The 12,393-nt window shown below is 35.2% G+C and overlaps 2 protein-coding genes across 2 annotated transcripts; one reads left to right on the top strand and one right to left on the bottom strand.

Moving 5' to 3' along the window:
• Window positions 1–2,572: 2,572 nt before the first annotated feature.
• Window positions 2,573–8,675, top strand: LOC145010922 (exocyst complex component EXO84A-like). Its single transcript, XM_078969500.1, has 7 exons — window positions 2,573–2,953; window positions 3,180–3,277; window positions 3,362–4,406; window positions 5,500–6,000; window positions 7,789–8,114; window positions 8,196–8,370; window positions 8,505–8,675. The coding sequence occupies exons 1-6, from the start codon at window positions 2,801–2,803 to the stop codon at window positions 8,338–8,340; spliced, it is 2,268 nt and encodes a 755-aa protein (XP_078825626.1). The 5' UTR covers window positions 2,573–2,800; the 3' UTR covers window positions 8,341–8,370; window positions 8,505–8,675.
• A 125-nt stretch (window positions 8,676–8,800) lies between these two features.
• On the bottom strand, window positions 8,801–11,919 carry LOC145010923 (uncharacterized). Its single transcript, XM_078969501.1, has 9 exons — window positions 11,624–11,919; window positions 11,001–11,084; window positions 10,695–10,895; window positions 10,429–10,570; window positions 10,171–10,336; window positions 9,542–9,670; window positions 9,264–9,458; window positions 9,077–9,199; window positions 8,801–8,975 (listed from the first exon to the last, which is right to left on the bottom strand). Exons 1-9 carry the CDS (start codon window positions 11,796–11,798, stop codon window positions 8,868–8,870), a joined length of 1,323 nt encoding a protein of 440 aa, XP_078825627.1. The 5' UTR covers window positions 11,799–11,919; the 3' UTR covers window positions 8,801–8,867.
• Window positions 11,920–12,393: the final 474 nt, after the last annotated feature.

Genomic DNA, 12,393 nt, shown 5'->3' with positions numbered 1-12,393 from the left:
TTTTCTTATCCAGGTTAAACAAAACATGTTCTTCCCTAGATTTAGGTCCATATATTCCCTCCAAAGTACCTTCAAGAAGGACTTTTTGGTCTTTAAGTGATCACAATACTCCAACATATATATGAATAATGTGCACTGAATGTACCAAAACACGTCATCAAATCTTCAATTTACCTAAAGTTACAACTTTTTGAATAACCAAAAACCAAAAATAAAGTTTATATCTCCAAAAAGAACAAAAAGGAAGAATTTTGTACATGTACTTAGAAGCACCTAGCTCGTAGCAAAGACGCTATACTAACTTTAATTATAAATGTAAACACCAAAAGCCATCCAACTGCAAATTGTCAAATACCTATAAACACAAGGGAAATTAGGAAATACAACTTACCGGTTGAAGCTTGAATTTCTTGAAACCTTCATTAAACCTGCAACCAACTAGACCAACACAAAAATCAATAAAATGTTAAATAAACAACCATTTTAGGAATTATAATGGTGGTTTTTAGATAAATACGGAAAGAGAGGTTGAGAGACGACAGAAAAGAGTCAAAGGTCGTCATGTATTACAAATTTTTATATTCATCGGCGAGATATTTTTTAATCAGATTTTTTGAAGTCTGAGAGTGAGGAAGCTATAACCTGATGGTGAGAAGAAGAAGGCCTAAAACCCATATTTAAGAATCAAGGGTATAGTTTAGGGTTAAATAAACAAAAACCACAAAACACAAAATAAAAACTTGTTTTTAGGGATTTTCTAGGTTATCCTTTAGATGTGGTGGTGTGTGTGTGTGTGTGTTTTCTTCTTCGTATATCTAGTGATGGTTTGTGGTGGTTGATGGTGGTAAGGGAAACACTTTCAAGTCCAAGAGCATCGATCGAGTGAGAAGAGAAAAATGAGTGCGAAGAGAAGGATGTTTTGAGTTCAAATCCACCAATAGAGTTTGGGGGTGATAGTGTATTTCTGTTGAGATTAGAGATTCATGTAATTTGTTTCTTTATCGCCTTCTTCAACAAATAAACAAACAAATTGTGGTGATGCGATGGTGTTCAAGGAGAAAGACAAAGAGGCATGAAGAGGTGTGATGTGGTGGTTTGATCAGATGTGAGGTCCGAGTGGTGCGCTAACGTGAGGTGAATTTTCCGATGGTGGGGAGTGGTCCGGTGAGTGGTTGTGCTGATGCACCAAGAAAGGGGAGATAGGGATGAGCATGAAGAGTCTAATCAATGGTTTGGTCTAGGCTTTCACTGTAATAGGGTCTTTTGGTTTAATATGCATTTTTGGTAGTATATGTGTCAGTTTACGGCCAAGCTAGAGTTTACGGCCGTAAACCTAAAGGCCGGCCTAGGACTGTTATAAATAGGGGTTTGCTAGGTCGTTTATTGGTTGTTGATGCCTCAGAGTCTCGTGTGCTATTCCACAAGTTTGTACCAGACATTTTTGCTAATAGAAGTGTGTGCAAGCTTGTTGATATTCTGTTCTCTACTCTGTTCTTAATTGTTATAGATTGTGTTTGCTGTTTGATCACTGGTAAGATCCGTTTCATGACCTTACATAGCAGGGGGGGAAAGAATGGAGAAATCGAGGATGCCAATTGAATATGCAATTTTAGAAGAGCTACATAATATCCATCTAACCGATTCAATTGATGGTTTTGACCAATTCACTTAGCTGAAATTGAGGAACCGATGGTTTAAGTTTGACTAATTCACTTGTTTGACAGGATAAGAAAGGTCAGGGGAGTTTGTTAGACCGGATAGGGGATGTGGACCGAGTCAATAGCCATCTTTTAAAACTTAAGTTGACCGCATAGCATAAAGTTATTGTACATATTGTATAAGAGGTTGTACCTCTTAAAATTCAGCATTTAATGTTAAATGCTTATTAATGTATGTATGTATGTATATATATATATATATATATATATATATATATATATATATATATATGTGTGTGTGTGTGTGTGTGTGTACACGATTACAACATCGATGGATCGGAAAACTATACAAAATGAATAAAATACAACATGGGACTATGGTATATAAACATATGTGAGGTAATAAAATTATAATAGATCGAATCACGATGTCCACGCCAATATTATTCATTCGCAACAATTAGTGGCGGATCCAGAAAGAAAATTTTTATGTTGTATAAGTATTTTAGGAGGTTGCACTACCGGTAATTACGAAGAAAGTTTCCATCACAAATCCATCAATAAACCAATGAATTTACACTAATTTTACAATTATCAGATTTTGTGATGAATTGTTGATGGGTTAGTGACGAATTTCTGACGGATTACCAATAGATTTGTGATGAATTTTCGAAAAAATCACTAAATTTATATTTGACGGGAAAATTTGATAGATAGTCCGGGGTACTTCGGGCTATATAGTAGCTCCGCCCATGGCAACAGTTGAATCACCCTTGGATTATATAAAGTATCATTTAAAAGGATTTTGATTGTATAAATAGCGAACTTAACAAGAATATTAAAACTTTAGGTCCACTAATGAAACTTTATCAATAGTTCAGAAACCAAACTGTAATTGAAAAAATGAACGAGTCCTACGTGAAAAAAAAGTTGCGTACTCATAACAGACGAATCCCGTTTCTCGACAATACACAACCATCTCCGGTACAGATCCACCGTCAATCACCTCCGCCGTTTCTCTCTCTCTCTAGAGTTCTCGCGCTGCCGCCTGCCGGAGCCATATTGTGTGTTTGCATTTGTATAATTTCATCACAATAATCAGGCCGGAGAAGTAAAGGAATAAAATCCAAAAGGAAATAAAAATGTCGATACCGGAAGGAGCACTGTCGTCGGACGCCGGCGACCTGGATTTTGGTCAGGAGGTAACGCTTGGTGACAAGCTTAAAGCCTTCAAATCCTCTGGTTTCGATCAGGAAAGTTATGTATCTGCAAAATGCCGCACAACCAGCGAAAAGGTAAAATCTTCTAGTTTTTAATGCATTTTATATGATTACTATATGCAAAATTCATTTGACGAATTCGCTTTCAAATTAACATGCTAGGTTTGAAATATGTAAAATCTTTTGAAAAAAAATTGATCTACAATAGCTTAAAATGTGTGTTATTGTTAATTTCATGCACCAATGAGTCATGTCAATGTAGAAAGATCGATTAACAACAGTGGAATTGTTTGATTGGCAGGAAATAAAGCACTTGGTGACTTGTCTTCTAGATCTAAAGAAGGCTTCAGCAGAAGAAATGAGGAAAAGCGTCTACGCTAATTATCCTTCCTTTATTCGGTAAGGAGAAACATATCAATCCAAACAAGTATTTTGAGTTCTAATTATAACACTAAACTCAAACACATATTTTCACACATACAGAGTATCAAGAGAGATTTCAGATCTCGAAGGGCAACTAGTGGCATTAAGGAATCTTCTATCAAATCGTGCAGCCATAATCCATACTCTAGCCGAAGGTACACGAACCGAGTCGATGTCATCGGGTCCGGGTTCAAGAAAAAAGGGTAGTTTTGACAATGAACATAGAGAACCCACAAAAATGGAACTTTGGTTATCACAATACATAGACACCCTAAACATTTTGCTAGCAGAAAGACGAGTAGACGAAGCTTTAGCTGCCCTTGATGAAGGCGAACGAGTAGCAAAAGAAGAAAAATCAAACGACTCAATGACACCCATCATGCTCGCGTCATTACAATCTACTATAACCGAACAACGACAAAAACTAGCCGATCGACTCGCCGAGTCAGCGTGTCAACCTTCTTCTAGCGGCAAGGAACTCCGATCATCGGTTGAAATAATAAAAAAAATCGGCGATGGCCCACGTGCACATACGCTTCTTCTCAACTCACACCACCAAAAGCTACAATCCAAAATTCAAGGTCTTCAAACCTCGGGTTCAACTTATGGAGTGGCTTACACTGCTGCCCTTTCGCAACTTGTGTTTTCAATCATAGCTCAAGCATCAAGCGATTCATTGGCGATATTTGGTGATCAACCGTTGTACACGTCTGAATTGGTGACATGGTCTGTGAAGCAAACGAATACTTTCGCGAATTTAATGAAGAGGCATGTGATTGCTTCACCTTCGGCTTCGGGGGGGTTAAGGACAGTGGCTGAATGTGTTCAGATTTCAATGGGACATTGTTATTTGTTGGAAGCTCGAGGGTTGGCACTTGCGCCTGTTCTTTTGAGACATTTTAGACCGTGTGTTGACAAAGCTTTGAATGCTAATTTGAAAAGAATTGAGACGAGTACTGCTGCTATTGCGGCTGCGGATGATTGGTCCCTAAGTTATCCGCCAATTGGCACGCGCTCTTTGGGTACTCCGCCTACTCTTGGCAGTTCGATTGTGTCTCAACCGAAGCTTTCAAGTAGCGCGCATAGGTTTAATCTTATGGTTCAGGTTGGTTTTGTTTCTCAAAGACAACCTATTAAACTAAAGAGTAAGTTACACAAATGGTATCTATGGTTTAGGGTACTTTGTCCGTTTGGTCCCTAACTTATTTTTTAACTCGAAAGGTTTTTATTGTTTGTTTTTGTTACGCGTTTGGTCCCTACTATTTGTTTTTATTGCGCGTTTGATCATTGTCTTAACTAAAAAAACCTATTATTTAAATAGAAAAAAATTGTGAGGTAAGTAAGGTAAGGTGAAGGGTGGGGTTAGGGTATGTTTATTTAAATAAATTAAAAAATCAAGAACAAAATAGTGTTTTTAGGTAAGAAAAAGACCAAATGCGTAACAAACTTATGGATATTTCGAGTTAAAAAAATAAGTTAGAGACAAGATGCGTAAATTACCCTAAACCATAGGGATCATTCGCTTAATTTATTCTAAACAAAACTGAATGTCAACGCAAGTATATATAACAAATTGTTACAATCATATAAACAAATCATTCAACTCTAGAGCTAGTAAAAAAAATCAAAACAAAATTAGTGGGTTGGTTGTGCTGAAATTTTCAACCGTTTAATTAAATCAGTCGAGTTTGGGTTGAAATTTATGGCCTGTTGTCAATCTGGCAACCCGTTTAAAGATATATTCTTTTCATTTATATTTTATTTCATCTAATAACTTAAAATGACACAAAAACAGAACCTTTAAGTCTTGAAAATTTAGAATGATATTTTAACAATTAAGTTTTAGTTGAACTTCTTTTTAAACTTTGAACAAATTTTATTGTTTTTTATCTAGCTTAATCTTTTTTTTATATGATCATTTTATGTGAACTTTAAATGGTATAACTCGATTTCTAACATGTTGGTTGGGAAACGAAATAAATAGGTCCCACCAAATTATGTAGTTGTTCTGGGTTGGAAATTTTAATCCACGGGTCAACCCAACTCAACCCATGCCAGCTCTACTAAAAAAAAACCCCAATTACACCCAAAATCTCAAAAAAGTTACTCACATGCTTTGATTTCTTTTATTTCAGTCAATCTCAACCATTTTAATTTACTTATTACATGTAAATCCTATTATTTGCATTGAATACCAGGAAATGTGCGAGGATATTGGACTCCTGAGATCATCAACATTCTCCAATCAAGCAAAAGAAGGTTTACATCAAGTTTTCAGTTCATACATTACGATGCTAGTAAATGCATTGCCTGGTTCATCAGAGACTGAGAATTTAGAGGGTAGAATTGTGAATACAGCAGAGAACGATACCCAACAGATAGCCTTGCTAGCTAATGCACTATTCTTAGCAGAAGAGTTACTCCCACGAGCAGCATTGAAGCTAATGCCTTTACAACAATGTCTTCCCACTGATACCCCAAGGAGAAACTCAGACAAACAATTAAGAACTCCAGAAACAAGAGAATTGAAGAAACGACTTCAGAGATATGTTGATCAGTTGAGAGATAGCTTTTGTAGGAAACATGCCCTTGATCTTATTTTTTCAGAAGACGGAGGTGCTCGTCTTAATGCGCCTATGTATTTCATTATGGATGAGAATTCAGAAGAGCCAGAATGGTTTCCATCTCCGATATTTCAGGTAAACAAATATGAATTTATTAGTTTTAATATAAGAGTAAATTACATGAATGGTCCCTATGGTTTAGGGTAATTTGCACGTTTGGTCACTAACTTATTCTTTAACTCGGAAGATCCGTACTATTTGGTTTTGTTGCACGTTTGTTCCATGTCTTACCACACTTTATTTAAATAAATTAAAAAATCAAAGGTAAAATAGTCCTTTTAGGTAAGACAGAGACCAAACACGCAACAAAAACAAACTATAGAGACATTCCGAGTTAAAAAAAATAAGTTAGGAACCAAACGTGCAAATTATCCCAAGCTATAGGGACCATTCGTGTAATTTACTCTTAATATAATCATCAATTATGTTTCTCCATTGTCACCATCTTGGTAAACATTCTTGCCATGGCCCACATGATCCATGCAAGACAAAATAGTGTCACCTTGTGTGACAGATTTTATAACATTTTATAGACAAAATTGCAAGAATAGTCCCTGTGGTATGTTCAAAATTGCTACTTTGGGCCAAACAAGTTTGGACTAGCATTAATAGTCCGTAAGTTTTCATTTTGCTGCGGTTTTGGTCCAAAACAGTTTAAAAAATATAAAAATGACGGATTTACCATTTTCCATTTGTTTTTTGCATTTCTTTTTGTTATTTAATTATTTTTTAACTGAAAAAATAAAAATAAATAAAATAAAATAAAATCTCTCTCTCTCTCTCTCTCTCTCTCTCGTTTCTTGCTTACCACTAGCCAAATCAAAACAAACATCTATCCATTTAACACTTACACATACTTAACACCCACAAATCAAAACCCAAAATCGATTCAAAGATCTGAAGTGGAATGTCATCTAACTTGCCGGATCTGAAATGGTGGTGTATGTCGATTGTGGTGCCACAAACCACAAGTCATTACCAGTTGGTGGTGCCGAAGGAGAGAGATACACTTCGTCTCCAACCTGTGGGAGAGAAACCACAAACCTGAACCTAGTGTCGTCATCGGAGTATGAGTGAAACGAAGAGACACAGACGAAAAACGGAAAACAAACCTATAAGAGGGAGAGAGACACGAAAAACGACGCTAGGGTTAGCTATGACAGACGGTGGCGTTAGGGTTTGCTATAACATCCAGATCTGACGACTGAGAAGAGGTGTTTTCGGCGAAGAAGAAGAGGATGGCAGAAAAACCCTTACTAGTCGTCGGATCTGAGGAATTGAGACTCGTCGGAGAAGGAATCAGATGAAGATGGTGTAGGAGATGAAGTCGTTTCAGACAAAGTCGTTTATGGCTCGAGTTTACAGATGAAGTCGATAACCTTAGCGGTGGTGTTGTTGTTTATATTCGCCGGAAATGCGAAGGTTTTCAAAGGATTTTCCGGTGGTGGTGGTGTTGTTTATATTTGCCGGAAAAACGAGGGCGTTCATATACGAGAGAGAGAGAGAGAGAGAGAGAGAGAGAGAGAGATTTCTTTTATTTATTTTTATTTTTTTAGTTAGAAAATAATTAAATAACAAAAAGAAAAGCAAAAAACAAATGGAAAAGGGCAAATCTGTCATTTTTAGATTTTTTAAACTGTTTTGGACCAAAACCGCAGCAAAATGAAAACTTCCGGACTATTGATGCTAGTCCAAACCTGTTTGGCCCAAAGTACCAATTTTGGACATATCACAGGGACCATTCTTGCAATTTTGTCCATTTTATAAGAATGAAGGTTGCAACATTTACCACATAGTACTAATTGTGACCCTATATGTTCATATGGCGTTAGCAGTAATACAGTTTCTTGGTTGTTTTTTCAGGAACTGTTTGCTAAACTGTGTAGTTTCGCACGCTTAGCATCGGACATGTTTGTGGGAAGAGAAAGATTTTCCACTCTTCTTTTAATCAGACTGACGGAAACAGTAATTCTATGGCTTTCCGATGAACAAAGTTTTTGGGAAGAAATCGAACATGGCCCAAAGCCATTAGGCCCTTTTGGACTTCGACAGTTTTATCTAGACTTGCAGTTTGTTATCCATTTTGCCTCGGAAGGCCGATACTTATCAAGAAACTTGCATCAAGTTATCAAGAATATAATCTCAAGAGCATTAGGATCGATTGTTGCTGCTGGTGGAGATCCCGACAGGTTACTTTCCTTTTTTTTTTTTTTTCCTTTTCTTTTACATTTTTTTAAGGATTAAAAGATTTGTTTTTTGGATTTGACCAGTATGGTTCCCGAGGATGAATGGTTTACTAATCATGCTCAAACTGCGATTAAAAAGTTGACTGGAAATGCAACACCGGAAAATGAAGAGGCTACTAGTCCCACAGTTGACACGTCAGATGGAACTCTGCCTTCAATTGAGGAGTAACAATTACAGTGTCCTCCTCACAAACAATTGGTATCAAATTACAATTACATTTTTCTCTAAAAAGCTATTTGTTTAAAAATTGGAAGCTGAAAATATAATGATTTGTGAAGTCAAATGATAATTGATTTTGTTTATTACTTTTCTTGTGTGACTTGTTGTGGTAGGTGGTTTAATGGGGCTAGAACTGGATGGTTAAAGCAAGGAAAGGGTGTCCTTTTGCCAATCAATCCAAACAGCTGATGAAGAATTACATTTATGATTGATTAACTTCTACATCCATTGTGTAAAGGAATAGATTTATACTTTCCAAGAAAGAGCTTTGAGAAACTATAGAGATACATAATTATAATCATTTCTTCCAACGTTTCAAAAAGTTTAACAATATTTTAAAAATGTAGTGAGTAAAATGTATAACTGACTGGTTTAAAAAACGAAATTGGAACTTTCATGGAAACAAAAATAAATAAATAAATTTTGAATTTCAATTCCCACTTGTATAATGTTCAGATAGCGTCGTGATTATTCCGTCATGATGAGACGTGATCTAAACTCAGAATGTGATACTTCATGTAATCAATACAATTTAACCTCACACAACACAACAGTTCCTCTGGTAACTCCTCTGTTTTATTACCCTACATTACAACAGTAAAAACAAAATTTATCCTTCAAAATCTTCACATTTCTATTAAAACAATTATCTACTTTTTTTTTTTTTAATAAACATGTAACTTGCCTGAATTGTGATGCCAAAATCGAGAATGCAATCCTTGAGTCGATCCTGAAATGCACCAAACCCTTTCCTAGAGATGTAACTAAATCTATGCATATCCAAATCGATCTCCAAATAATTTTCTCCCTGTAGATTGTTTATGACATAAAAACAATTGTGTCGTAAAAAATCTAAAAAAATAAAAAATTACTTGATAGAAATCATGTTGAGGACGTGAAAGAACAGGTTTTCCATTGTAAGCATGCATAAGTTTCCTTTGTGGGGCATTCAACTGAAGATCATCGATATTTACAACACGTCCCAATATCTTTATCCTTTCTCTACATGCTACAGCTGTATCTACACGAAAACCTTTCACTTCTTCTACTTCATCATCAAGTATCCTCTGTAACAAAATAAATATAATTTGACATAAAATAATGATGAAATTATGAATACAAAAATGCATATCAAAGGGTTACTACTTACTCTCATGTTATCTTGAAATTGTGAAGATAATTCCTTTGAGTAACAATCAGAAAGTTTAAAATACAACACGAAACTTATTCCTTCTCCATCAATTTCACCTCCAAAAAGAGCAGCAGGATACAATGGAATCTGCAAAGCCATTGTAGAAACAAAATGATTAATATATATTTTGTCAAAAATTAAAATATTTTAATTACGAATGATATATCCATGAGTAAATTACACGAATAGTCCCTATGGTTTAAGGTAATTTGCGTGTTTGGTCCCTAACTTACTTTTTTAACTCGGAAGGTCCCTACTGTTTGTTTTTGTTATGCGTTTGGTCCCTGTCTTACCTAAAAAGACTGTTTTGCCCTTCATTTTTTGATTTATTTAAATAAACACAAACCCAATCACACTCCCTCACCTTACCTTACATACCTCATCATTTTTTTCTATTTAAATAATAGTATTTTTAGGTAAGATAGGGACCAAATATGTAATAAAAACAAACAGTAGGGACCAAACACATAACAAAAGCAAACAGTAGGGACATTCCGAATTAAAAAAATTAGTTAGGGACAAAGCACATAAATTACCCCAAACCATAGGGACCATTCTTGTAATTTACTCTATATCCATCAAAATACCTGAACATTTACAACAAGAATAGATGGAAAATCTCGAGTAGAAGAAGCAACATCAGGGAGTTTTACAAACTGAGCAATGTGATTAATTTTCCTCTGAGATAAAAACACATCAACTCCAAATGGGTAATAAGCAGCGTAATTAGAAGCAAATTCCTTCTTTCTATCCCTGTAAAATGATATAACATAACAAAAAATTGACAAAGTGTCTTCTCAGAATTGACCAAATGTTTAAATATATATAAACTTATAAAAGATTACCTGAGATAGTCCTTGCCACGTATTCTAAAAGTTTGGGGTTCAATAAATGACCATGAATCAATCATTTTCTTGTCTATTGGACAGAAGGGTACTTGTGAACCAGCTATAGGTCGTTGTATTATATGATGCATCTTTGAAGGAACTGGATGCAGAAAAAAGAACTATGTTAAATTTCAGTGTTTGAAATATGGAAGCTTATCAAATGAGGCTCAAAGGAAATCTAACATAAACCAGTTGAAATCAAGTGAAATGGTAAAAGAACTGACTGATTGTGGGATTAGTATGTTCATCATTTCGTTTGAAGGATAACTTAAATGCAGGTTTTTTCTTTGGGATACCATTCTCCATTCCAGCATTTTCATCTATACTTGATTGAAATGCCATCTGTTCAGGATGCACTGAACTTCTATGAGCTTCACTATCTCTCAGAGAACCAATATGTGGCCATGAGACAGCTTCTGAGCCATCTGGAAACAGAGAATGTATGAACATTTGGATTCAGGATTCGAGAGATGAAGAAAAAGAAAAGCGAGTAAATGTATGTCTGTTAGAAATTTTTTGCTAAAAATCACCATCGGAAAAACTCTGGAAATCTTCATCGCTGCAATCAGATTCAAGAATTGAAGCAGAATCACACCAGAGATCATCAGTGCTCCCTGCAAAATGTACAAGGTACGTAAGAGAAAATTTCATTAGTTTTAATGGATGTTTTAAGATTTGTAACGAACTACTTGAAATTGCAATGAAAAAAGCAACAACAGACTCACGAAGTGATTCAGAATGAATCGATATCAAAAAAACTGACTGAAATTTTCAGTTTGTAAGCAGTAGATTCGTTCAAACTTATAGCTTAGAAGAAATAATATTCGATATGAAAAATTGCAACCCGTTGATAAATTTGACCTCCTTTTCTTAGATTTTCTGGATCTGAGAATTCCGTCAAAAAAAAAAGCTGTTGGAGAACCATGGAAATACAAGTTAACTCATAGATTAATTAAATACGTAATCATGTTCCTCAATTTACTCCTTGAAGATCATGTACGAGTAATTACTGGTGTAGTTTAATTCAATATAGTTTGATTCATAAACAATCCTCGAAACTTCCAATTAGCTTAGTTCAATTACGATGCATTAGGAACTCTATAGAACACAACACATAAATTTTAATGTAGTTTTAGAGAGAAAGAGAAGAAACCGTGGGAATTTGGAGGGTCGCCGGAGGGAGGTGCCTTGGATTGATCATACAAACGAGACGATACACGGCGTTTCAGAGCTTTCCTCCGCCGTCTCAGCTTCAGCTTCACCTTCACCTTCGACGACTTTATTCCACCTCCGACGCAATTCTCCGGCCTAGACACGCAACCTCCCATCCCCTTCGCTCTCTCGCGGGAAAATATCAAGGTATTTCGTTTAAAGAAAATGGATAATGTTATTTGATCGATAACTTAATGAGGAAAAAAAAAAAATTAATTGTCCCACATTTTTTAGAAGAAAACAAGTAAGAAAGCATGTGGATCAACTTTAAAGTCACTGATTTAAAAGATCGTCAATGAGTAAAAAATAAATAAGAATAATAACTTGAAACAAAATTTGTGACATTTATCAAGGACAAATCAAAATTAGATGTTGTAGTTTGTTTAGGCAAAAAAGCTACATCGTAAAACTAAACGTGATTTATTTGACAATTACACAAAACCAATCAAACTTAATAAATACCATTTATAGTTACAATTTATTTTTCGTTTAATGTAACAAACAATATATAAAATAATTGCACTTTAAAATAACGAACTCATATTTTTCTGGTCAATACATGCGTGCCCATTAAAATTACTTTGACCGTTCACCAGAAAAAACATATTCTATTAATCAAAACCACATAAATTTTTTTATGAAAAAAAAAATATTCCTTAAATGCCACGTGGCACATAGTAACGCGTGATCATTGTAGGGTCGTTTAGTGGA

This window comes from Lactuca saligna, chromosome 8 (genome assembly GCF_052625555.1).
Source record: "Lactuca saligna cultivar CGN05327 chromosome 8, ASM5262555v1, whole genome shotgun sequence".
Taxonomy (NCBI): Eukaryota; Viridiplantae; Streptophyta; class Magnoliopsida; order Asterales; family Asteraceae; genus Lactuca; species Lactuca saligna.
Note: the sequence above shows the minus strand (reverse complement) of the source record. Positions and strands in the feature narration are given on the sequence as shown.

Coding starts and splice junctions, on each gene's coding strand:
- LOC145010922 (XM_078969500.1), top strand. CDS start 2,801: ATGTCGATACCGGAAGGAGCACTGTCGTCGGACGCCGGCGACCTGGAT. Junction 4,407..5,499: donor GGTTTAATCTTATGGTTCAG/GTTGGTTTTGTT, acceptor ATTGAATACCAG/GAAATGTGCGAGGATATTGG. Junction 6,001..7,788: donor TTCCATCTCCGATATTTCAG/GTAAACAAATAT, acceptor TTGTTTTTTCAG/GAACTGTTTGCTAAACTGTG.
- LOC145010923 (XM_078969501.1), bottom strand. CDS start 11,798: ATGGGAGGTTGCGTGTCTAGGCCGGAGAATTGCGTCGGAGGTGGAATA. Junction 10,896..11,000: donor TTTCCAGAGTTTTTCCGATG/GTGATTTTTAGC, acceptor CTCTGTTTCCAG/ATGGCTCAGAAGCTGTCTCA. Junction 9,671..10,170: donor TTCTTGTTGTAAATGTTCAG/GTATTTTGATGG, acceptor ATGGCTTTGCAG/ATTCCATTGTATCCTGCTGC.